The following is a 26,973-nucleotide window of genomic DNA, read 5'->3' as shown; positions in this document are numbered from 1 at the left end:
TTAATGTGCACTGAGTGCGCACTGGTGCGTCCAACCGAATTCGCTATAATATCGCACCCCATTTTTAAAAACCAAAATTTTGACTAAAAACTCCTATAAGAATATAACTAAACTGTATCATTTTATTCTAGGATTATCATAATATGATCTCCATGATATGAATGTGTTCAAAGTTTACTTTAACTATCTTTTCTTAAAAAAAAAAAAAAAAATGTAGCATTTTTTGACATAAAAAAATATTCCTAATTTCGCACCCTTATACATATTTTTATAAACACAGTTCTGACTGAAGTAAAACAAAAAATCGTCCAAAACAGCGTTTAACAGCTTCCACTGCTCACTAACAGAATGCAACACATAACAGTCTCAACGTGATATGAAACTTTATTTACGATATTACAATATGATTGATAATGTTTTCTTATTTTATGTAATATTGAAGCAAATATAATTATTAATCGTCAATGCGCACATGATATCCTTACCTATATGTTATCAATCCCCAATTTTCCATGGCACCGGCGGAGAAGTCAGGTAACGCGACCATATCCATTTTTGGTAAAGGAAATTTGATTTTGAAATAGTCCTCGTAGTATCTGAGTACTTTCGGTCCAATATTCAAACTATATTGTGATTGATTAATGGCATCGTGGCGCGCCCAAACTCTAAAGTTACCATCTTCTGATTTCCGTACATCAAAGTCGGAAACTATGAAGGCCACCAAATACGTAGACATCGGTACCGAACGCTCATAATGATCCCACACGTATGTGTCTAAACCGGGCCTGATTATAACAAAATAAAAAAGAGAATGCTCCTTAAAACTCCTTAAAACTCTACAACATTTACTTAAATAATTTTTTCTAAAAATCAATATTTTAAGAGAAATATATCGCACGTTAAATACAATACGTTATAAATTATTTTATATTATTACGTTATTATTATTTTTATCAACTCTTTTTTATTTAAACAGTAGAAACAATATTTTTAAAATGGACTTTGTCAATGCCAAATCGCCACAATGGGATATATATACATTAGCTTTTTTATATTCTTAGTGCAGTGTTTGGATGATTATTATTTTTTAATTACGTCAAATTTTACGTTTCAGATACTTTGCGCTAAACAAAAATCTAAATTGTGAAGAGAAATCCATTCAGTTGAATCACAAAATAAATTTTGTAATCCCGGAAATTACTCCAGAAGATACGAACTAGATATACGAAACGACGCAACGGCGCCAACGTGAAAGTATGACATACAATTTACAATTACTCACACTGGCATCGGTTCCCCTTTTCTGGGCATATTCGAGATAGACGTCATGTTCCTGGGACGTGCTATGTTGATTTGGAATTTGGCTTTCAAAGCCGGTTCGTCGAAACATGGGAAAGCACGGCGCGCATCCGTCGGTTGAAACTGAGTCGTGGCAATCCATCTATAATGCAGAAGCCCGATAGGTACCTTTAGCAAACAGTCGACAGGAGTCCTTGTTTGAATCTGTACGTAAGCCAAGCACGCGACCGCAACAAGACTATTCAAAGGATAATCACGCGCTCTATTCGCCATCAATCAAAACACTTTGCGGTGATAAGCCCGAGTATGAGACAATGCTAGAAGTCAATGGAGTTAACAAAATAAAATTTTATATATATTATATATATAATATATATATATATATATATATATTTATATATAATATATATAATAACAACTTCTCTATTTCTTTCTCTTCAGGAAATGAATTTAAATTTGTCTTTCGACGTTTCAAATGTTTTTATGTTACAATACAGAGAGCTACGCTTTTTTGTCTAATTATTAGATGTTCCGTAGGTTAAAGTTTCATGTTTTAGACTTTAGATGGACAATTGAGCAATTGATTGAACAATCAATAAAACAGCTTCATCAGATATCAGAATACACTAAGATTAAATTGTATATTTAATCTTAAAACAAATGAAGCACGAAGGAACAAGTCTGAATTCACACCGGCCACAAAGTTTCGTTGCGACATCGTTTACCTCGTCTGATTGCCGACCGTATATGAGCTCCTGTAGAAACCCTGCAGATAGTCGTTCAGATGGCCAATGAACTTGAGATGCACGACGTATTGCTTGCCTTTCTTCAACGTGTTCGATGTTCTAATCACGTGAAATTGCCTGTCGGTGTCGTTTCTCTGCTCCACGATCTCGATTACCTTAGTCTTGTTGCTCTTAACCGACAACTCCCTAATACTTGTAAAGCCCTCGTCGATCTTCATGTCGACAGCGTGCAACGTAACATTGTTCGTATCTTTTGTCACGTTTACCAAAATTTTGACCTAAACGAATTGAACATATTTCTGTTTTTATAAGGCAGCGTTTATCAAAGGAATTAATAATTTGAATTTCATCAAATGCCATAAAACTTAAATACCGTAATTTTAATTATATGTGAAATTTCTATAATTATCTCATTATAGTGCTCAAAGATATTTCAAAATTGTATATGGAATTCTACAAAACTGAAAATTTTTTAAATATAACCGAATAGAATTTTCTTTAATCCACGAGGTTTAAAGAGAAATCCTACACATTTATATTTTCTTCTCCAAACGCAATTCAAAAAATCATTACGAGCTAGAACAAACAGCTGGTAAGAAAGTAAAAGAATAAAAAACGAAACTTGACAGAGAGTTGAGATCGGGACACACGTGATTTGCCTAAGCCTATAGTCCCCATGAGTCTAACATATGAAAGTGAACAGTTGCATCAATCGCTATATACTCCGTCCAACGAGAGATCATGATTAATCAAACATAAATAACGATAAAGCACAGAGCCGCAACGAGGTGTTCGCGTTAAATTATTTTTATTTTTAATAGATATTGTCCAACACACTATTAAAAATAAAAATAATTTAACGCAAACACCTTGTTGCGGCTCTGTGCCCTATCGTTATTTATGTTTGATCAACCATGATCTGTCGTTGGACGGAGTATAGGCGCGTCTCTCTTCATGACGGCAGTAATAGCTTACGTATAGAATTAAGAATTAAGTACATAGAAGAACATTACGCTTTCAATTCTCACTAGAAAGTAGATGTTCATAAGGTAGTCAAACCGGTTTGTGTGGCAATAATTTAAAGTAGTGAAGAAAAATATCTTACAATGTCAAAAAAAAAAGGACAAAATATTTCGGTGAGTGCTTAAGTACGACAGTCAATCAGCAAACGTAAAATATTAAGTTAATTATAGTTAATTATAGTTATAGTTAAAGTATATTTTTCGAAATAAACGTCTAAATAACGAAATAATAAGTTATAATGAAATAATCTCTCTCTCTATAGGATGAAAATATTACTCTACAAATTCTAAAAAATTATATTTTGATAAGATCTGATAGAACAGCAAAACACGCAACATAATTAATCAGCGCATGCAATTCGTTTAAAATGTGCATACCAAAATTCATTTGTAAACAGAAAACTTTTTATTTATTACAATGTATCATTGTATATTAATTAAAATATATCAATAAATTAATATATCACTATTATTAAAAAATATGTGTTATAAAGCATTATTACCTCGCCATGAAAAGTGAAATTGCCCTCCCATATGAAGGGTGTCAGCCATAATTCGTACAAATCGGGCACGACAGCCTTTGGTAATCTAACATCTAATTTCTTCTTTATTGGCATTGTCGGGAAACTTCTCCCGGTCTGCAAGAGCGAATCGCCATCAGAGCTCGTGCACGGCTGAACTTGTTTCTCCTCGAGGCAAGGTGCGAAATGGTACACCAATAAACCGGTGACGACCAAACTGATTAGAAAAAATGCGCCCAGAAGGAAGGCGCCGCATCGGGAAATCGTGCAGCCTCTTTTACGTCCGAACGTGGTTGTATGCGCATCCATCATCGCCAGAGCCTCACGAGACTGAGTCATATCATGCGTGAGCCTGACAAGAAAAAAAACACACATGCGCACTTTTCAGTTTTACCGCTCCTTTAATTTATGCTAATTGTTGCTTAGCATAGTTTATAAATGAATTAACATTATTTTTCTTTAACTAGACTCACGTCATCGATCTATTTGATTCTTATGCTATCTCGCACCTTTTTATTTATAAATATATAATGCATTAGTAATTTTAATATATCTTATAATGCAATTATATCACCATATAATTCTCACTGCAACTTTTTAAAATCTATTTACTTTTGTAATCTTATTTTGCGATGTTATTTTTTTGTTGCGACACTTAAAGTAGAAAGGTCTAATAATCTCTTTTTTTCGAAATTTAAGGAAAAATTGTCTTTAAAATAGTCAAAGTTTCTATTATTAAAATTCTGTTATTAAAATTGTTAATATTAAAAAGATTGTGAAGTTTCCGCAAAATATAAAATATGTAATGTAAAATTGATGATTAGCCTTTATTTCTTATGTAGAAATTACAAATATAACTGCTATTATATTATAGAAAGTCGCACGCGCTTTACCTGATGTGAATAGTTTGTATGTGTACAGATATAAATATAGAAATCTGCGAAGGTGATGGTAACAGGAAAATTCAGTCGCTTTAAATCTATATATGAACAGATCTATTATTGCTTACGTCGACAACTAGACATGAAGAGAAAGAAAGAATGATAAAAAAAAAGAAAACATTTAAATGTAGATATTTAGTATCTTTTACAGTAAAATCAGCATGCAAAATAACAAACAAAAGTCGAAAAATTTGCAAAGATAACGATACATCGTATAATTGTTGTTGAAACGATATATATGCCCAGCGATACTTTCTTACCTAACAACACGAAAGAGGATATACTCATTCAACTTTTTAACTTTAACTTTCTTTTTTTACCCATTTCTTTAAAATCTTTAATACATTTTAACTATCTACAAAAGACATTTACATAAAATGTTACTCAAATATTTATTTAACATTTTTCTAATATTAATACAAAAAAATATGTAATTTCTTTATCAAATACAAATATCCGTTTTATACATTTAAAAAAAACATTGCCTATTTGTCACGTATTTATTTAAAAATATATAGAATAAATACAAGGAAAGTAAAATCAGTAATGAAACCATTTAACACTTTAACTGGACGTTTTATACAAGCATATCGTTTGAATAGTTTAAATCATGAAATTATATATTTGACTTCTAATTGAAAAAATTGTCAGTCGAACGCATTAAAATAAATATAATAATTTTATTAAGATTTATATATATATATATATATCGAGAAAACTTTTTGTCCTGCGTAAACCGGGTGAAGGCAACTGATCATTGAAAGTAATTTCACGTTCCAAACGGTTCGAGTGAGCGTGTCAAGGAAACGCGAATGGCGTGCCTGAATTGATATAAGGTTCTTGCACCGACGATCTCTCGTGAAATAATCTTGCAACAATTACAACACAATTCTACGTACACTGACCGTGACAACAATGTAATTTGAATTACAGATAGTTGTTATGCGAACCAGTCGCATAGATAAAGTGAAATTGGTAAATAATTTTCTTATAAAAACGTTTGATTATACCTTAATATTAAGTATTGTTAATGCTAAAAAAAGACACGTATCTTGTCAGAAAAGAATTGTAATTTATATTTACAGAAATAAAAGATTCACACGTTGATATACTTTATACTATATTTTGATTATATATTAAATGTTAAAAAATACAATTAACAATAATAATAAAAAATATTTCTGAATTTATTACGTAAGTATATATTATTATTTCTGTATTCTAATAAATAATGATTTATACAGCATTGTATTAGTTATTTATTGCTTTAGACGTGTACATAAAAGAATATTGTAACATCTCTTAAATCTATATAAAATAATTATGCAACTCAAATACAACACTGCATAAATCATTCGATTATTTAAACAATACATACTAAATAACGTGTCTACTTTCGCCGTAATTACGCAAGATGAACTAAATTCTTATGCGCTCTGCCTTGTATTTAAATGAAGAAACGCTACACTGAACTTAGCAAACACTTAATATCACAAATCAACACACTGTTTAGCCACGCATTTTCCATTTGCAGGCATTTTCCATTTCACTGATGAATTATTTGTTCCACGTTTCACCTGTGTTTCCGCGTTTGCAAACGCCCGCAAAGCAATCAGCTGTGCCGATTTCACGTCGTAAAAGGAACGTAAAGCACGTTTGAGGAGTCTGCGATGGCATCGCAGTTTCCTTCGACGTACCTATCCGTCGCGTCGGCGAGCATCATGCCGACGCATCGTGTTGCTAATGACGGAGATTTATCTACCGCGTTTATGCTCCTAGGACAGAAAAGATTGCATATTTCCTGGACTTCGAGTCCCATTATTGCCGCGTATTATAAAAGACTCTTACATAAGAGGACGACTCCTTTATTGTTTCTCTGTACGCATCCTCTTGTTACGTTTTACCGATATACTTTTACTCAAGGTTATTCAAGGTTATCTAAGTTATTTTAAAGAATAATACGCATTTATATATTAATATTCAAGAAACATCTGTTCCTGCCATTAAGAAATAGACAGAAATTGGTAATCAATTGGAATAAATCTAATATATTGTTTAATCCCTGCATTCGCTGAACGACATTATGTCTTTTTCTTATAAGATGGAATAATACTTTAATGAAAATGACTTGATGAAAATGATGAAAATGACACAATAGATAAATCAATATCAGAAAGCATTAACTTCCCAGACAGGAGAAACATAAAACGTCTTACGTCGATTTTGGGCATGCGTGCTAAGTTTTGACATGAAACAGGATCTTGGATGGTTCAATGATCTACGTATATTTTTCAATAATTACGCTACAGATTTATACACACAATTCCAACGACACCGAGGTTCTATCGCAAGATTGTTATATGTTTTGTCAACGTAAACTGGAAAACGAGTCCTAAGTTTTTCGCGTCGTATACGCCGGTAAAACCGATCAATATTGTAGACTTTGTTTTCGCCTGAAACCGAACGCTAAACTCACACGATAGGTATCTCTCGGACTCGTGGTCGAACTCGTGTTTGCTCTTCTATCCCACGACACTTCGTACCATCGAACGCCGATCGGAAAACAGGATCACCATCGGCAACGAAAGCGCTCCGCTCCGCTCCGCTCGATGGTTCGCGCGCAACTGCCAAGGAGCAGGGCGCGATACAGCTTCGTCGCTTCCTCTCCTGGTCATCCAGGTTTCCTGATCGTCGCCGCGATCGCTGTATCGGCCACCACGTACGATGTCCTTCCACCTGCCCAGACAGATCACGTGCCGTCTTTCGAATCGCGGGATATCGTACGAGCGGTGTCCAGTTTGTCGCGACGATCGTAACGATCGATATCCAGGAGAAGGCATGTCTCTTTCTCTTTCAAGCATGCATGAACTCCGAATTAACCCGAATTCGCTATGTCCCGGCGAGTTCATTGTACCATTGGCTTCGTCCTCGTGAATCCTGCGATCGAATTCGAAGTCTATCTTTCCTAATACTAATTATATTTCATTAGACACTATTTTATATTTCTTTAAAAAAAAAGAGCGTTTTTTATTGTCATTAATTGTCATTAATTTAAAAAAAAAGAGCGTTTTTTATTGTCATTAATTGTTTAATGTTTATTAATTATTTTATAAATATCTAAGAAGCTCCATTGGTTCTCACATCATGGCTTATTCTACAGGAATCGTACACGTAATTATTTTTATTTTTTAAATAAAGAAGAAGTAATTTTTACGTTGCAAATACATAAAATTCCTGATTTATTATCTATGCAAAAATTTCTAATAAAAAACGCAACAAAAACAGGATTTACTAATTTTAATGGATGAGTAGAAATTACATACATACATGTTTATATATGATAGCAATGACCTTCTTGTGCCTCAGAAAATCGTTAAATAAATTACAATATCTTCCACGTATAAGCGTGTGTGCGCGTTTGATGTATTTACGGACGATTATGTTCCAAGAACTACGTACATCGCAGTCCGATATTCCCAAAAGAACTATCATTGTTCTTGATTATTTACATATTTTAACTAAATGAATTTCTACTTATAGAATATCAATAATAATTCAGATATGTATCAAAAAGCTTGCTGAACCGTTGAATGCGCACGTATAGAGTGCGCGATATCAGCAATGATTAATCAATCATCGAAAGAAAGAAGAATGATAAGGCAAAAAATATGTTGTTTACCTTGAAAAAGGTAATCTTATTTCAGTAGTAATTTGAAACTATCCAGTAGCCGTTTACTACAAAGTCACAAAAAGGATTTACGCTGTGTTAACATGATAATTGGTGTACGTGTAATCATTAATTATCAACGCACATAATGTAAAGTGTTAGTGATATAGTTTGTACAAGCTGCCTTCGGAAAAATATTTAATGTAAAATCCAGTTTATTCTACCGCAGTATTTTTAATTAATTAATTTTGAGCATAATATTTCTTTGTAATTTCACATAATTTCACACATTGAGAATTTTATTCCATATTGAAATAATTATATTAAAATGTTATACATAAAAGTATCATTGTTATTTATTTTTATTTTGTCCGGAATCACTATTTACGATTTCATAATTTGTACAATGCAATGTACTTTTAATTGGATTTCAAAAATATATTTTACTTCTAATAAGAACTAATTCCTGATCATTTTATTGAAACTTGCATCCTATCAAACTTGTTATCATTTACTAGAAATTTGAATTTTATCGAGTTTCGAGGTACATATTGAACTTTCTTCATAGTTGTGTAATTTATTTTATTTCTAGTAAGTGTAATTTGTAAATACAGCTGCGCAATCAACGCAGTATTAGCAATAAAAATCATCAGTGACAGAGAAGCTACCGAAATAAGTCCAGGGACATGAACGTTTCTTCAGTTTATGCAAACATTACATTGTGCGACATCCGACAAATCTTTCATTTATGAACATAAGCGCGATATAAAGTACAAATTCAAGAAATATCCACATTGTGTGACATATCCACACGTGAACTCGCACGTGTTCTCTAACGTAACTTCTCCCAACTTTGAAAAATTCGAAACTTTTGTTACACGCAAGCAAAGGAGATTACGAAATTTTATCTACAAATTTGATCAGCAAATCTCTTAATTGTTATTTTATTCAAGTAAACGTTATAAGTACAAGATAAGTACAGGAAAATTATAAGAAAAGTTAAAGATAACAAAACGATAAAAAGAAAACTCGCGGAATTTGAAACGTTAGTATTGAAATAGGCTAATAATATCTATAAAATCATTTTATATGAGAAACCGTAAAGAATCTAAAGATTCATGTTGTAAAATGGATTCCGAGAAAGATGATTTAAATCCAATTATACATTCTATACTTTCAAATAATATAATTAATAACTAAAAGATTTAAATCTTCTGTATCTAATCAACGCAGCAACATCTATTATAGAAAAAACTGCTTCTATTTTACAAAACATTCAGGAAAAACATTTCATAAGAAATACAGCATATCAAAAATTTGCATCTTATTTGCATTTCAGTCGTTTCTCGTAATGAGTGCGTAATTACGTACCATAAATAATAAAAAGAAAGATTTATTTAATCTGCACATATTTTACATTGTCAGTAGTAATTCTAAATAATCTGCAGAGTGATCTCCTCCGCAGAAATCGTAGATTCCACTAACATGTGTAAAAACACATAAAGACCGGAGCATCTGTGTAAACGAAGAAGAAGTAGTGTAATTATTTAGTCACAGTGTTATAAATCATCCGTTAGAGAAATAGAAATCGTTTTGTCATCAGGCAATTAAGATTAGTCTTATTTAAGCGACGTCGCGAATTACACGTCGCAGAGAAGCGGGAAACGTAACCCTTTAATCCGTCAATCAAAAATCGATAAGTTAAGATATCGGGATATCGGCCCAGTAAGTATCTAATAATCCTATAAATTACCAGGAACAGATAATTGAGTTAGGCGAACGGGCGGCGTCCCTAATTGATTAAAGTCATCCGCCAGCGACGTTGGCGACGGCTCGTAACGGCGCGATTTGTCACACACGAGACCCGACACGTTATTGAATCTTGCCATGTACCAACGCGCGCTGACGATATAAGTGCGAAAGTGAATTAACCCAGAACTCCACTTTCACAATCGTGCCGTACCTCCGGACGCAGAGCTGCGAACTTGGGTCAAGATGCGTCTCACACGCATCAAATGCAACGAACACAGAATCTAGCTTCACGTATTTACGTTTATCTTATTTAGCAAAATTGGTTTAACGAATCTCTTTTACGCACGCCCACTTCATCGAAAGATAACTAACTTGATTCTCAATTTTGCAGCATACTTATCTTCGTTAGTTAGTCGAATAGTCAAATATATTCTATTGCAATTGGCGCTTTTACATGCAAGTTATCCTATTGCAATAAACGTATTCTATTCATTCGTCTCTAACAGGTATAGCAAAATCATTATTATTACGAGGGGTATATCGCGCTTAAAATCATGAAAGAAAGACACGCGAGTCGCCTGGTATTGGCCGCTGTGCACAATATCATTTTTTATTCGCGTCGTTTTGGTGACGTTCCTTATCGCGGCGCCGCGTAAATCGAGGCGAGCGAGCTTCGCCATTCCATTAGAGCGGCAAAGACTCTTATCAGCCTGGCGTGTTTCGACGATCGAATTCCCGAGAGGTTGGCACATCAAATTTCTTTTTCCTCGCGAAACTCTCGAGATCCGAATATACGGGTGAATCGAAAATCCCGAAGCACGAAGGTAATTCTACACCGTGAACGGGACGAAGACACGGTCCATCTGCCGTCGTGACGCAGGCTTGGGTTACTCTTCATTGTGGTGTGCCCTTACGGAACGAGACACCGACCGTATCCACCATTGTAATTGAGCGTGCCGCAACGTATGCGAAACCTGTGTATAGACCCTCCTTCAGTGAGCTCGAAATTTTCTTAAGGTTTCTTCCGCCCGGATGCGCTTCCTTCGCATTTCCTTCGCGGCCTTACGTAATACAGGATATTCGGTAATGAATATGCCGATATTCGAAAGTTACAATAATTTTCTTCTCTAAAGATGGGTGGTTTTTGATAGAAATAAATTTTGACGAGATGATGCTGCGCGTCAGACATACACTGTTGGAAAATTTTTGTACTTTTGTGAAAAAATCTGCTGGTTAAAGTTTTCGTGTAAAATAATCAGCACATACATGTGTAGATTTAAGATTTAACATACGTCTGCTATTATATATGTTAATTGAACTTAACAAACATAAAATGTAAAATTATTAAAATAATGTAAAAACTATGTTAAAGTAACACAATTTGAACGTATTTATTGAATGTGTTAAAATTTACAGAAAAAGTGTGTTGATTTTACTCTATAACAGAAGTGGGGATAATTCAACATAAGGTTCAACATAAAAGTTATGTTAATTGTACACACAATGAATTTAAAATTACAATCAAAATTACATTTTTTTTCTGTTGAAATATTACCATAGTATCGGTGTTACCATTTAACACATCCATATTATGTTAAATTAACACACAAATTTGAACAAACCGTGATTTGGGACGTGTGATTTATGTTATATTTAACACAAATTTTCCAACTGTGTATAAAAACAAAATCTTACTATTTATTTGTAAAGACTAATCTTAGTCTCCGCTTTAATGGAATATTGATTTGAGGCATAGTTATACAGATTTTATAATGCAAAAAAAGTACGAGAAATTAGAAAAAACTTGGTCAAAATTATTTCTATCTCTAACGGAGTATGTCTTCTAGAAGACAGTACCATGTCCGAAATCCGGGCATAAGACGTCTTAAGGGGACTAGACTAGGCACTAGGCAGTGTCAGATTTGTCGAAAATGAAGCTTTTTGGGGAATTTATTACAAAGAAATGAATTAAAACCAAAACTTGTCCTTTAACACAATGTTTACTAGGATCATAAACTATAACAAAAAAATTTTTTAGTTAAAAATATGCATTAAAAATTTTAAAAGCGTTTTTCTCCCGTTGCTTTTCTTCTCGTTTTACATAAATAAACGAAAAAAAAGTTGTTTGATTTTTCTTCTCGAGAACTTGAATTTGCACAGACTTTTTAGAGGTTCAGTCAAATTATACATATATTTTAAACATGCTCAATTTTTTTTCAAGTCGATTTGAGCCTCTGTATTTGAGTTATTGCTGCAAAACGGAAACACTTTTTTAAAAATCCTCTTCGATCAACCTCTTCTATTTTCAACTAAAAAAATTGTTTTGTTATAGTTTATGATTCTAATAAACATTGTGTTAAAAAACAAGTCTTAGTTTCAATTTATTTCTTTGCTTTGTAATAAATTTTCCCCCAAAAAAGCTTCATTTTCAACAAATCTGACTGCCTAGCCCCCTTAAAAATGTTTTATGTCCCGATTTTGGATGCGTACTGTGTAGGCTTATTCGCCAAATGTGTTTATTACCGAATATCCTGCCTCTTTTTAATGCTTTGTACGTCACATTTTATCCACTAAAGCATGACTACGATAACTATACGTCACCATCCGTCCTAAACTCAAGAGCCACTAATTGCAATTTAACATTACTGAGCCTGAAAACGAAACAGGAAATACAGATCCATTTTTCTATAAGGCACAAAAATTATCATGGTGTGTATGACATTTCGATATTTCGTGACGAAATCATAAAACTGATATGAGGTCAGTTATTTATCGCAATGACAGATCACTTTATACTGAACTACTATACTCGTTTAGATAAACGCGCGTCGAACTGACAACTCAAGGAGGAGTAACGAGATGTTTTCTTCTGAACAACTCGCTATGCACATTACAAATACGTGCGTTCTTGTATTCAATATGTACAATAATAAATTAGATTAAATAATAATTGATTCTTGTGTATATTATTATGTAAAAACGATATCACGCATCGTCCGAGTATTATTCGTTAAAACGTGTCGAGTTCAACGTCGCGGATGAAGCTGCTAAACCGGATGATTTTTACGTATCAATGCGCTACCGTATCATGGTGCGGTTTAAACGAGATTCTCTTGCGATACCGTAGTTTAATGGATAACCACCGCAGATCATGTCGCCGAGATCCGTTTAAGATATATACGTGAATGAATCAATGTAGACATTCGCGTTTGAAGAAGTCGCGAAATCTAATAAAAAATGATGATCCGGAGTAAACATCCAACCGTCGGCGCCGAACACGTAATACGCATACTTGCCCATTGACTGAATGCATCACCCGGTGCATTCACCCTATATCTATTCTGCCATTATCCACTTGGATCCCGCCGCCTACCCCCGCGGTCCTACACTTCCGCCCGTCGTGTATACTCGTAAAATAAATCGTATAATCGGATAACGAGAGCTGCCTCTTCGCAGCTTAGGCGAATAACTCGCGATAACTCGATCTCGGCGCGAGTCGTCTTGCACGAGCCAACGTACCTACACATATATCGACTACCTATATCAATAACGCGTCGGAATTGCGCCGTCTGTTGCGATGCAATCATCTCGATATTCATGGACGTTCATGCTGTGCAACGATGCTGCGAATTGTATAATAACTACTGTATTCAAGAAAGAGGGAACAAAAGATTACAATTTGCTCGGCTTACAGCTCTTCGTATTAATAATTAACTGGATTGAAGAATAAGCAATTTTTTTCACATTTAGATTTTTGTGATTAATCTTCAATATTAATATTCTGTTTCAATAAAAGTTTTGATAATATAAAGAATAAAATTTTGTTTTATTTATATTATTATTATATATTTGTTTGCGCCATTGAAGGTTTGACTCCGGAAAATCTATAGGTTTTTAATTACTTGAAATTATAAATATTTCATTATTTTTGTCAATGAAAATTGTTGATTTTTTAATTCAAGTTTTACATATGATCAAATTAGTCTCAAGTACCGTAAATCTAAGACATTATGAATCATATAATGTCTTGAATTTACGGTCATCATAATTTATGATACGCCATATATGTAGATATATCTAAATTCTTACTGATCGCAGCTAACTGGAACCGTTACTTGCCATTTTCTTAATCTCGATCTGATCATTCCAACGACATTTACATCATCATTGATCCCCGGCGTTATCAGGGAATGCGCGCCTAAAGAGAAAATGAGTATTTCGACCCGTTATCAATACTTGACGATTACGTCGGTCATTGACACTGGAATCCGTTACTTGCAGTCGTGCGCTGGAAGCCAGAAACCTGCTCGCTTGTTGTGCATAAGCTAAGTAATTCGAAGAAACTAACGCGAAATATATAACGAACGTTAAAACTGACGTAGACTAATGAAAAAACCTCCAGGATCATGTGTGCAAAAATATAACTATTACCGTCGTCTTCATTTTTAACATCCCAGATAGCACCATGTCCAAAATCGGGACATAAGACGTCTTAAAGATGTCTTATGCCCCGATTTTGGACATAAGATATTTGGGAAGATGTTTCACCTTTATTTTCAGATAAAACCGCGCGTTCCTGCAGATCCGTCTCCGGATCTTGGCGCGCCGCGATTTTTTAGCAGCGTGTATTGTGCACAACGCGTACGTTCGCGGTATCTCTGCGGTAAACATAGCTTTTCCATTATCGTCGACGGGTACGCGCCACGCGCGCCAGAGAGAGTGCTTCGTCATTCCAGATTCTATCCGCCGGCGGGCCGATACAGCGCGTTTAACGTCTGACCCGCATTCCGTCAAGCAGCCTGAAATTTCGCTCTGTCCGCGCGTCTTCGTCCCCGTCTCTTCTTCCGCATCGCTCCCCCCCCCTGCTACGCAGCAGCCGGTTCGCGCGTCTCTCGCGTCTCCGCTCCTCTCTCGCTACGACCGTTCGGCAGAATATATTTGCGCGTTTGTGGTTAGCGCAATGAAAAATATTGTTATTCTGCAGCCAAAGACGTATACCTGAGCATACGTGACGAATCTCGCGATGCGCGCATGATGCCCATGCTGAATCTTTTTCTGTGCTCGCAAAGCGTAGAGACGTCTTAAGACGTTATATTATATAATACGTCTCTTAGGCATCATATCGTAGACATCTTAGAGCCGATTTTACAGTCTCCGATTAATGTGATCCTCCGATTAAACTCACTCTGCATTTCTTTTTAACTGTCCCCCTAGAAAGAGACGAAAAGTGAGTTTAATCGGAGGATCAAGTTAATCGGAGACTGTGAAATCGGCCCTTAAAGATGTCTTTAAAACGTCTTATATCCCGATTTTAAACATGCTGCTGTCTAGCCAGGGTGATACCTTAATAGAACGCGGGCACAGACTGATGACTCCGGTTAGAATTTATTGCCTGAAGAAATACCCGCGACATATCACGAATCGTGACGCGTTGCAACTTGCATGCCATCTGCATTTTCGTGCGCGATTTATCTAAGCCAAAAGTTACATACGATAAAAATTATGCTTACTTACTACATTTACTACATTTTTACATTTCGAATTTCCTCTCTGTGCATTAATTATAATAGATATATAATTAATGCGTATCAATTTTCAACGCTTAATTTTAACATCGATGAAAAGTAATACGAATAAGAGAAAAGTTTTCGGATTTTTAGAAAATATATCGATACGACATATTAACGAGAATAAATTCTATTGACAAAATTCAACGTAAATTTAATAACGCGGAATAAAAAGCTATTTTGTAAAAAAAAAAATTGTAAAACAAAGCTGAAAGAAATTTTGAAGCGCGTCAATATTAATAAAATTAAATAAAATTATAAAATTTTTCTTTCTGTGTTTGTTATCGATATATTTTTGTCTTGAATTTATTGAAATCGATCTCTGTAAATATCAGCTAAATCGCTATCTAAAATTTTCGAAAAAAATAAAAAAATAATAAAACATTAAAATGTTGTAGTAATGTAATTGAATGCGTTCTCACGTTTTAAATTGAAGTCTTATTTTGTAATGCAATTACGCTTTATTCCGCATGTACTTGAGCTGGCGCCAGAAAGAAGAATCCGATAAGAACGTCGTTACATGGCGCCGCTTAATGAAACGTTATCAGGATTAAGCTCCAGTTGCACCGTAATACATCCCGTTGATTTATGCCATGTTGATATAACTAAAAAACAACAATGTAATTGCACTCGAATGTGTATACATAATACGCGGATAATTATCAACAATAAACTCGACGTTTGTCCATCAAACGTTAAGACGTTAAATATTTTGATTATACAAGTCGCATGTTGCGACTGTCACTTCGTAACACTTTAACGCAATAGCGCGTCATGATGTTACGCAATATCATTACGAAATTAGCACATCCTACACAGTTATTTCTCAAAGTCTTGTGTCTTAAGCATGTTAAAAGTCTATTTTTAAACCGTTTGTTTTCTGTCCTAAAACTTCAACGAGACTACATTCGCTCGGCAGTATAATCTGTTTTTCCTCTCTGTGTGTGTGTGTGTGTGTGTGTGTGTGTGTGTGTGTGTGGTAGAAGAATTATTGTGTTTGAGCGTTTATAGAAGTACATTTTTTTCTGATTATGAGATCATTAATCATACAACATATTATATCATTTTACAAACACGAAGAATTTTTATTTTTTAATCGACCATCTCTGATAACAATCATAACTCATTCGGATAAAATTCTTGTTTAGGGGAGACACCTCCAGCGACCTTGCACTTCACATATATTATAAAGATCATCCTCCTGAGATTAAAAGATCTTCCTCTTTAAATTAAAAGATTTTAGCCGTCGCTCGTTATTTATTAAAAAATTGTTAACGAAAGAAGTTTAAAAAATATAAGTTTGAAAAACATAAATGATTAATATGTAGGTATGTTAAAGACATCTTAATGATGTCTTTAAAACGTCTTATGTCCCAATTTTGGACATTGTGCTGTCTGGAATCCGCCTCTTCCCTGCACCCTAAAAGAACCAAACCCAACCTATATTATTATGACAGTACCTTTTTAGTTTAGAGCTTCACCTTCCCCCTCCCCTCACCCGCCCAAAAATATACTTCCAAATTTTTTATAACAACCTTTATCATTGTACGGTTCACGTATATCGCCGCTCGTGCGCGTTAGCGTATGCACTTTTGGAGCGAGACTATCGTGTCTATCGTATATAAATATCTTTTTAAATGTATAGAAAGTTGCGTTCTATTCATTAAATTTATTTCAGGGCGGCAGTGTGGTCTAGTGGTAGAGCGCCAGACTCGTAATCTGAAGAACCAGGTTCGAGTTCACTAGAGCCATGTAAACTTTTGTAAGTTTTTTCCGAAAAGCTGCGCTACCCGTGCAAGATAGGCTCTTGTGCAGAGCAAACTGGGCTCCGTCTTTCGGAAAAAGACGTTAAGCCGTTGGTCTAAAGGGTTAAGTGAGAAGAGAAGGGTAATATTGGATGAGAATTGAATAAAAGGTTGGGAACGTCCCTACAAAACGCCTTACAACCCTGAGGGGAGTCTATAAACGTATTTACCTTATCTTATCATTACATTTATTTCGTTAATAACTTTTTAATAAACACCGAGCGACGGCTAAAACTTTTTGAAGATTACTCAGGAGGGTGACCCGTAATATATGTGAAAGACAAGATCATTGAAGATCCTTTTTTAAAAGAGTTTTACTTTTATTCGAAATAATAATATTAGGTACGTGTTTGGGTTACATTAAAAGTATGCATTTATATTACAGCATTTATAGAAATAGATTTTATTTTTAACCGATTTAAAAAAAAAGGAAGGTTTTCAATTCGGCGAGTATGTACGTAGGTATGTCCACGATAGGTATATCCACGATTTTCTCTGAAACTACTGGACGTATTTGGATGCGCTTTTCACTGTCCTATAGAGCAATCTTTCAGGAAGGTTTTAGTACATAAAATATCGTGTTAGAACATCAGAGTGCTAAGCAGTAAGGAAATATACGATAATAATTACAAGTTACTAATAAATTATTATTTTTTAATCGATTTCATTATTCATATTAATTGAATAAAGCACTAAAAAAATATGAAAAATATATATATAAATGTTTTAAAAGTATAGAATAAAAAAAATCTTTTTAAATAAAACCGACTTCAAAAAAAAATTTTTTTAATTTTAAAAATAAAAAAGCTCTAAAAAATATAAAATAATACTTTTTTTTTAGTCAGCGCCAAATTAATAATACTTTTAAGAATTTTTCTCAATTTTTCTAAATCGGCGCTAAATTAATAATACCTACTTTTAACCTTCTAGCGCCCACAGTTGCACTAGTGCAATATTACTTCATGGGCGCACCAAATTGTCCTGTCGACAGTGTCGACAACTGACGATCTTTTACTGGTATAGGGATTGTTATTTCTATACTTTACTACTTTCGTAGTAAAGTAGATCCCACCGTTCTAGGGCAAATAACGAAGCATTTCCGAAAACAACATTGCGTCTCCGACTTAGGGTCTATGAGCACGAGACCGAAAATCATCCGAGGAACGTGCTCGAGAAACAAGGTTAGACTTATTTTTTTCTTAAATACGTGTTGATCCCTTTAGTTAAAGAATAAATAAATAAAAAAAATGATTGCGAGAGTTATTTTAACCTTTGGTTGTAGAATGGCAGGGTCAACGTTGCACTAGTATAACATAATTTAAACATATAACATAATTTTCACTTTTTAGGCTCCAAATCTTTTTCTACCGGTTTTTTTTTACCTTCAAATAATAAAATAAGCCAAATATATGAGTTTCAGAATTTTATGACAGCGAAATCAAAATGCGGGCATTACAGGGTTAAGAATTCCTTTCAATTTTTTGGAGTCGGCGCTAAATTTATTTAGTAATTATTAATTTGACGCTGACTCCAAAACACTGAAAAGAATTCTTAAAAGTATTATTTCATACTTTTTAGTTTTTTAATTTTTTTATAATAAATGCTATCGTTGGTCATACAATGACCTTTGTGTTTTACAAATGCAAGGATGCTTTTATTTTTTAACATCTCTGACAACGAGTACAACTCATCTCAAACATCAAAGAATTGATATATTCTGATGTTGATGATGATGATTATAAAATTGTCGATATTACATAATTTTTTTTTTCATTGATTGTAATAGCTTACGAATTAGCATAATCGATATTACACGAGTTATCTATATTGCGATAAATATGAGCATGACATTCAAATCGTATCTGCAATTAGCATCTAAAACTTTTAACCCGCACTGGATTGAATTAGAAAAATGTCGAGTTAGTCACGCGATATTATCTTGAAACTCGATTCTGCTGAACGAAATGACAAAACAATATATATTGGTCACTCAATCGACATTGTCGGTCGTACACACGGGGCGTGTTTGTCGTCGTATCGCTGGCACAAATTATCTCGAAATTCTGTCCTCGCTTCTCGTGGATAAAAACGATTCAAGCCCCGGCAATAACTTTCTCTTTTATCGACGATTATTCAAGCGCTTGCGTCTACACGCGCGAGGAACACCGCAATTGCATTTAAAAGCAAGGCTAACTATTTTAATGTATTCGCAAAAACTCGTTAAAGCGATAACGACTTAGTTTTATCATAAATTATTAATCAATCAGCGGTTTGAAAACAAGAAAAGGAAACTCCTGCAGATCTGCCAGTCGAGAATCAGTCGCAAAATCGATCGCAGTCATTACGTTTCCGTATACGTCAAATTTCATTAGATGCGACAGATCGACCCACAGACAAATCGCAAGTGAATACGCGCTATTGCCAATCGATCTTTCGACGCACAAAGTGAGCTTTGGCAACTTGAAACATCGACTAATTATGAATAATCTATCTACTTGTCGTCTTTCACGAGACCGAGCAGCCGCAATTTCTCGCACGTCTCGCGACGATCAGGCAATTATCGCCTCACTATAGGCTGGCTATGTAATGTCAAGGACGCAAGGCACACGCTTAAGTACACGCTTAATTGAAGAAGAATTTGGACCAATGACGCTCCAGAAATTCAAAGTAGCATTAAAGCTGTTGGGCATTACTTAACGTGTGGCAAACATATCGTTTAAAGTCGGCCGGCGGTAAAGCTGTGTTGGTACGTGTGTGAGCATATTATCATCATCTAACAGCGGTTAATCAACCAAACAATAATTTATTTAATGTCAATCAATCACGCACTGTGGAGTTCGGCGTACCCCATTTCCACTTCTGCGTTCATTGACACAGTTATCAGCTTCGTCTCTGAAAGAATATAGCCATCCGCTAATTCCGCCGCGAGACAATGTGTCGCAAGAAGTTCGAGAAGAACCAGCATAGTGATGCTGATAGTGACAGTGGTACCAAAATGGTTGTTTTAAAATTATACAGAGTTGTTTTAAAATTATAAATTGATTCTATCGAGAATCTCTCCGACATTGGTCTCAATTATTCTATCAATTAACGATTTAAGATAAAAGAAACGTGCACGTTAGGATAAAATATTCAATTGCGCAAAAAATATTCAAACGTGAAACTTTTTAAGACCCGCGTTATCGCGGACGCCGTGCGATTACCAGCGGTATCAAAATCTAGGAATGATGTGATGGATTTATGATAATGACAGTGCGATTAGTTTTCAACGTGAAGATATCGCGGCGTATAAAGCTGTCGCATTTATTTGTGTCGCGACATTTGCTGCCGCGAAAATACGCGACACAATGACAAAATGAGCCTCACACGGCGTAGGTAGAGACCGTAGCAACTGTATTCTTGAAGTCGACAAAGTCACGCTGAAATATTCCGTAGGCGACGAATCTTTATAATTTTTTGTAGACTCAAGGCAATTTATAATTTAGTATGAAGCTGATGCCAATTAACAATGTTATGAGATTAACTGATTTCATAAAATCTTTTTATATTGCTTAGCGTATTACAATAAAAATAATTGATAATTAAACAATACTTTTAATAAATCAATTTCTAGTAATTGCGTGCTTTTATCTCATGATATTTTCACAAAAACATAATCCCGAAATCGACAGCTTCTCATTCGGTATTCAACGTTCTGTTTTCTCTCTAAATGGCGAAGTATTTTATAATATCGCAAAAAGTTGATTCCTTTCTCTTCTTTATTCTATAAACTTCGATACCACGAAGATTGGCACCTCGAGGCAAAAAGTGAGCGTTTATCAAAGTAAAATGTCAGCAATATTCCGCGACAGATCTGTATACATAAAGAAATACTGTGATAATATGCGATATCGTCATGCTTCGATGGTCGCGCATATACGTGCTATTATTCGAGTATCAAAAATAACTGCTATCATCGATCAGTACCATCCGTAACACGCTCTCAAAACTACAGTGCCGAGAGTTTGCAAGCGTAATCAGTACAGTGATACAGTAACATGTGACTGATAAGAAATCTGGTTTACTTCACAAGTTAAACCACAAGTGTTTTTTCAATAGCTTATTACTTGAAATATTATTTTAAAAATATGATATATAAAAAAATCAAAGATACTATCAATAATTAGGGCGAAAACAGATCGAAACTCTACACTTTCGCAATCGGATTGATTAGATAATAATATTACCTAAATAATTGTGTAAAAATTATCATCTGATAATCAAAATTGAATTGGAATTGAATCTGGACCCTAAAAGAGAGCTACTTAAAATGTAATAACTAATAATTTTAATAATTTTGTAAAATATATCATCATAAATATATTTATTATATAATCATATATTTTCGCTCCACATATTATAAACTATAATCTACATCTTTCAAAGAAGGAAAAAGTGTAATTATTATAAAATATTATTTTTTATTCATTTCATTTACATTTAATTTACGCAATCAATGATTCTTTAGGATAAAATAGATTTAATAGACGAACATGAATAATACTATGGTATTTCCCTTTTTATGACTTTTTATCCTTTCTAATCTCTACTTTGAAAACCACAATGTGCACAAGAAATGCAATAAGAAGACTATTTAATTTAATAAAAAATAACAGCAGAAAGATTATTTATTCTATTAAGAAATTCCACATGGAACTACTGCTAGTAATCACAGTAAATACATTACTGCGTAAGGTCATGTGTGTTGTTTTAATAATTTGCAGGCAACAACTATTTATAAGCTCTCAACTATGGTCGTCGGTTATTGATAACGCAATCGCCTTGCGCGAAACTCTTTTTCCCGGACGCCCGCTGCATCTCGCAGAGTGGAATTTACTGGACTAAAAGGAATAATCCATCACGCGGAAGAGGTTGAGCGCGAGTGACGATCGCGAGTGACTGTGTCGCGTGCAAGAGCAGCCGCAAATTTCGTTAAGTACTATAAAGTCTACTTGGAGGAATTGTCCAATCTCCTGGATTCAAGTTGGAGAACGGAAAACCAGTCGTTCTTCTCAGCTCGCCGAAGGCATTAAGCACCGGTGGTTCGCGCAGCCACATTTCGCGATCGGGATCAATGTGACCGGCAGATTTATCGATCATCAACACACGAGCCATCCACTTGTCATTTTTTGTGATATTCTGGTTGTGATCGAGTGGATGCTACTCGTTGTGCGCTGCATAATTATAGACGAAAGGTACCTTTTAATATCAACAATAAGCTTTGTGTTAAAAGCTTTATGTCTGATTTGTGTGTCGGTAAACCAATTTCTAACTTTTAATGGCAGTTAATTAGATCCCAATTTATCACAATATAGAATTTCACATATCGCGCGTCAATATTATTACGACAAATCTACATATTTCTATTTCTATTTTTTTATAGGTACTTTAATGATATATACATCATGATGTATTACATTACCGTAAAATTACCGAGAAATTTAATTTCTATTGTATAAAGAAAGAATTGATATACTAATTTTCAAATTATTTAATCGATTAAGCAATTAGATCAAAGTATAATAAAAGTATAGGCATCAGCATTTTGCTGCAAAATGCGTCACGTAAAAAGGTCAAATATAATTTGCAACGTAATATGAAAAAAGATTGCATTACCGACATAAACAAACTAGATTTTTTAGCATTGTACGCAAAATAATTATCGTAATTAAAAAATCTGTTTTCTACAAAAAAGAATAATTTATTATAATATAACGTATAATATCTATATTATATATTATAATATAACAGCATTAGATCTAATCAAAAATAATCCTAATAATTTAATTTATAAAAATTTACTTTTTTTAAAAAAGGTACAAAAAAGGCGTCAAGTATACGCACCTGTCTACCTACAAAAAATATAATATCAGAAAATGACACCAAGTAGGAATAAATTTTTGGAAAGAAGCTGTTGCATTTTTTTAACTTAATCAAAATTTAAAAAATATTTAATGTAAAAAAACTTGGCGCAAGAAAACAGAAAAATTTACATTTCAACTTTGCATCACAATATCTCCGCTCGTAGGATACCTAAATGAAAAATAAACAGTTTTATTTATAATTCGAATTCAAGCTATCGATTGAGCCTACTCAGAATTTAGTCGGTTTAACCGTTATTGAGATCCGATAACCTAGAGTAAGAATCTCTCAAGTAGTTTCGCGTATAAATACACGGTCTGTGTCTCGTTGCGCATATAACACTTGGCACGAGACACTATATACCGTCTCTTGATTCAGAGTATTAATGAAACGAATACTTATTTTTATTAAACAAGAGTATGGCATATTGAATTAACAAAATTATTTCCAATTAATAATCTAAGGTTGTTAAAATATAGCATCGTGTTTTCTGCGTAATAACTGCATACTTCAAGATAAAAAAACTCGATGCCTCTAACACAAATAAAATTTATAATTATCAGAAAAATTAATGAAAAGATTTGTATGAAAGTTTCGATTTCGGTTTTGATCGAACTTAATTATTGACTTGACTAAACCAATATGCAACATATAATAATCAATATGTAATTAAAATTTTGTTCAAAAATAATGTAATATTTTTGAAAAATATTTAAAAAGAATAATGTAATAATCTATTAATTACATTACCTAAAAAATTTAAAAAAAATGAGAATATTTATTAATTATTTAATCAATATATTTCAGTTTCTTGACTTAACTGGCAAAGTTTCGTACATCAAATTTTGCACGACGTTTCGGCCCTTGGTTTGGGCCCTTATCAAGTGACTGTAATAACGTAACGCAATTTCAGGAAGTAACAAATTACAAGAATACAAGACTTAAATAAATTAATCATACGTCGTGCGAAATTTGATGTACGAAACTTTGCCAGTTAAGTCGAGAAACTGAAATATATTTATTTATCACTGGCGAACTACGAAAGCTGTTTATATTTAATCAATGTTTGAAAATTTATTGAATTATAACGTTATATATTTTCGATAAATTTGAATGTCTTAATTTTTATTTAGCACAATTTGTAGAAATATAATTTAATTAAAAAATCAATATATACAATCTTAATGCTTAAAGGTTTTTTTTTATCCTATTAACTAGCAAACTACAGTACCTAGAAACTCAACCCATAACTTGCATATATAACATCTGATTTAATTACACTAATTACATAACATAAGTGTATTGAAAAAACGATTTAACTCCAGAATGAGAAGCATGGGGAAAAAACTTGCAAAGAACCCATTTCACATAACAATACAGAAACATTGAAAAAAGATGCAAATATGCACTCTACAATTAATCAATATCTACCCCTTAATCGGGAGATCCTTCATGTAATCTCTTCAAATTATTTTTGTTTTCCCTTAAGGAGATGCTGTAGTAACATTAATTACCAACATTTTTTTTAACACTGTTACAAGCGAGAAACCACGTAATGTTGAATGTTGAAATGATTGATGGCAATTGTCCACTAAAGACTTTATTCAGACACAGATAAATAGTGAATCGAAGATGTAATCGTTGAGACTGGATTTGACGACTGACTGAGCAGAACTCGGCAGGACAAGTACTAGACAAGACTGCCTTGGTAACTATCTCCAATAGAAAACGATTAAAAACAGCTATATTTGTATCATTTTTAATCGTATCTTATCGGTTCTATCGTTCCATATTTAGAAGACAGATAAAACATTAATTGAATTGAATCAGTTTCTATCGTTTTAGATCCGAATAAGGAAATAACTATACAAATTTTATAGTTATGAATCGTTTTCTATATGTACAATTATTACCCGTCTAAATCAATCGTATATACACGATATAGTATATATGGTATATTGTTATTTATGGTAATAATTTTACCGTATGCATTAATACGGATATACAAGAATAAAATGATAGACATCTCATCGATATTTATATGACTTAACCGAACCAACACATCTATCGTTTTTTATCAGAATTTTCCGACATACAACTTATCATTTTCTGTACAGCAGCTAATCGGTTCGTTTTCTGTTGTATATCAATGATATAAATTGAATCGTTTGAAAGCCTTCTACTTTGTATATGTTTTTATAAGGTTAAAACGATAGACATCTCGTCGATATTTATACAACTTAACCGAACCGATACATCTATCGTTTCTTATCAGGATTTTCTGACATACAACTTATCATCTTCTTTACGGCAGCAAATCGGTTCGTTATCTATCGTATATCAATGATATAAATTGAATCCGCATTAACCAATCGGCGATTAATTCGCGACAATGCCGCTAGGCCGCGCATGATAGAAAGCGCTTCTCGTATTTAAAATACATCCAGTCATAATATATAAGCAGATCCCCTGCGAGGCGGAAAACAGAGAAATCCAGTATCGTAACTGGAGGGATCTCTTCCTATAAGGACCTCCTATGGCGGTAGCCGCTCCGGACTCCCGGACACCGAACAACGAGCCCAGCGGCCTCCAACTCCTGGTGCTAGTTGCCCCGTTCCCGGCGTTCTTCAAAACGATAAAAACCGATTGAAAGAAATGAATCGGTATGAATCTGATTCCTTAATTCACGGATTCATAACGATTGAAATGGATTGACTAAAACCGATTCAAACAATACATTAACCATATTAAAAACGACAGAAACTGATGTGCAGTTGATAAGACACTTACGACAGGATCCCATCAAGTATTTAGTAACGTGAATTTCTGATAGAGTATCGTAAATAAACGATTCACTAACCATATTAAAAACAATAAGAAATTTTTTATCGTTTTCTATCGTTGGCGGTTATCAGGGCATGGACAAAAACTAGACAAGAACTAACTCGAGTTCAACAGAGATCTTATTTTATAGGATTTTTCATCGATAAGTCCTAACCAATAAAGCGTTCTAATGTCGGAAGTAACAATTGAAGCGGCTGATTAAAGAACAATAAAATAAAGTTTAGTATATGACGAAAAGGTCTGTTAGTATAAGAGTAATTTATAGCTGTGATTAGAAGATATTGAAAAAGGGATTTGAAGTAAGTTACGTAAGGGTAAAGACCTAGACAAATATGTAGTGTTAAAAATTATCTTGAGAATTTAGAAACGGAATTTGTAAATATGAAAAATCTAGAGTTATGGCACGTAAGAGCACTCACACTGAGCTACGAGACATCCCCAACTTAAATGTTAAGAGTTAAGCGGGGAGCACACACTTTTGCATAACGCATAATACGTAAGCATAAGAAAACTGATTGGTCTATTTCCTTATGCACATGTGTATGGACCAATCAATTTTCTTATGCTTACGGATTATGCGTTGTGCAGAAGTGTGTGTCCGGGCCCTTAAACTATCATTTTATCTCTGACATAGTTCGATAGAAATTATTTTTTCTATACATATATGGGTGCTCTCCAGCAAGGACACGCTGTGTGTTACACTGTGCTACACTGTGTAAAATAGTTGTTAGAACGCAGTTTAGTTTCTTAGAGTGTAACACTAGAGTGCATTATAGTTTTCCATTCTTATTTTTACGAGTATTTACCGCATCTATAATAAACTTATGATTTTAAATTGTTAAATTATAAGACCCTGTGCACAATAGAACACAAATTAGGAATAAGAGTATATATATTAAATATTAGGA

At 33.8% G+C, this 26,973-nt stretch overlaps 2 protein-coding genes across 7 annotated transcripts in view; one reads left to right on the top strand and one right to left on the bottom strand.

Moving 5' to 3' along the window:
- Positions 1-26,973, bottom strand: part of LOC112457147 (aminopeptidase N) — a 41,784-nt gene that overhangs the window by 4,871 nt on the left and 9,940 nt on the right. The window contains exons 1-5 of one of the 3 annotated variants that reach the window (XM_025020052.1): positions 14,947-15,005; positions 3,571-3,940; positions 2,025-2,323; positions 1,283-1,441; positions 486-785 (exon numbers count right to left, since the gene is read on the bottom strand). In XM_025020052.1, coding sequence (XP_024875820.1) covers positions 486-785; positions 1,283-1,441; positions 2,025-2,323; positions 3,571-3,940; positions 14,947-14,990 — 1,172 coding nt within the window. In that variant the 5' untranslated portion in view covers positions 14,991-15,005. Of the gene's footprint in view, positions 1-485; positions 786-1,282; positions 1,442-2,024; positions 2,324-3,570; positions 3,941-7,005; positions 7,168-14,946; positions 15,006-26,973 lie in introns of those variants that run through there. The other 2 variants (XM_025020054.1, XM_025020053.1) reach the window with 2 other exon arrangements.
- Positions 19,646-26,973, top strand: part of LOC112457148 (organic cation transporter protein) — a 10,238-nt gene continuing 2,910 nt past the window's right edge. The window contains exons 1-2 of one of the 4 annotated variants that reach the window (XM_025020056.1): positions 19,646-19,765; positions 22,084-22,554. The gene's annotated coding sequence lies outside the window, so the exon portion shown is untranslated. Of the gene's footprint in view, positions 20,067-20,337; positions 20,752-21,740; positions 21,757-22,083; positions 22,555-26,973 lie in introns of those variants that run through there. The other 3 variants (XM_025020055.1, XM_025020057.1, XM_025020058.1) reach the window with 3 other exon arrangements.

The sequence above is a fragment of the Temnothorax curvispinosus genome, unplaced genomic scaffold, assembly GCF_003070985.1.
Source record: "Temnothorax curvispinosus isolate PA1 unplaced genomic scaffold, ASM307098v1 QBEX01007541.1, whole genome shotgun sequence".
NCBI classification, from domain to species: Eukaryota; Metazoa; Arthropoda; class Insecta; order Hymenoptera; family Formicidae; genus Temnothorax; species Temnothorax curvispinosus.
The sequence above is the reverse complement of the archived record's forward strand: the minus strand, read 5'-3'. Positions and strand labels throughout refer to the sequence as shown.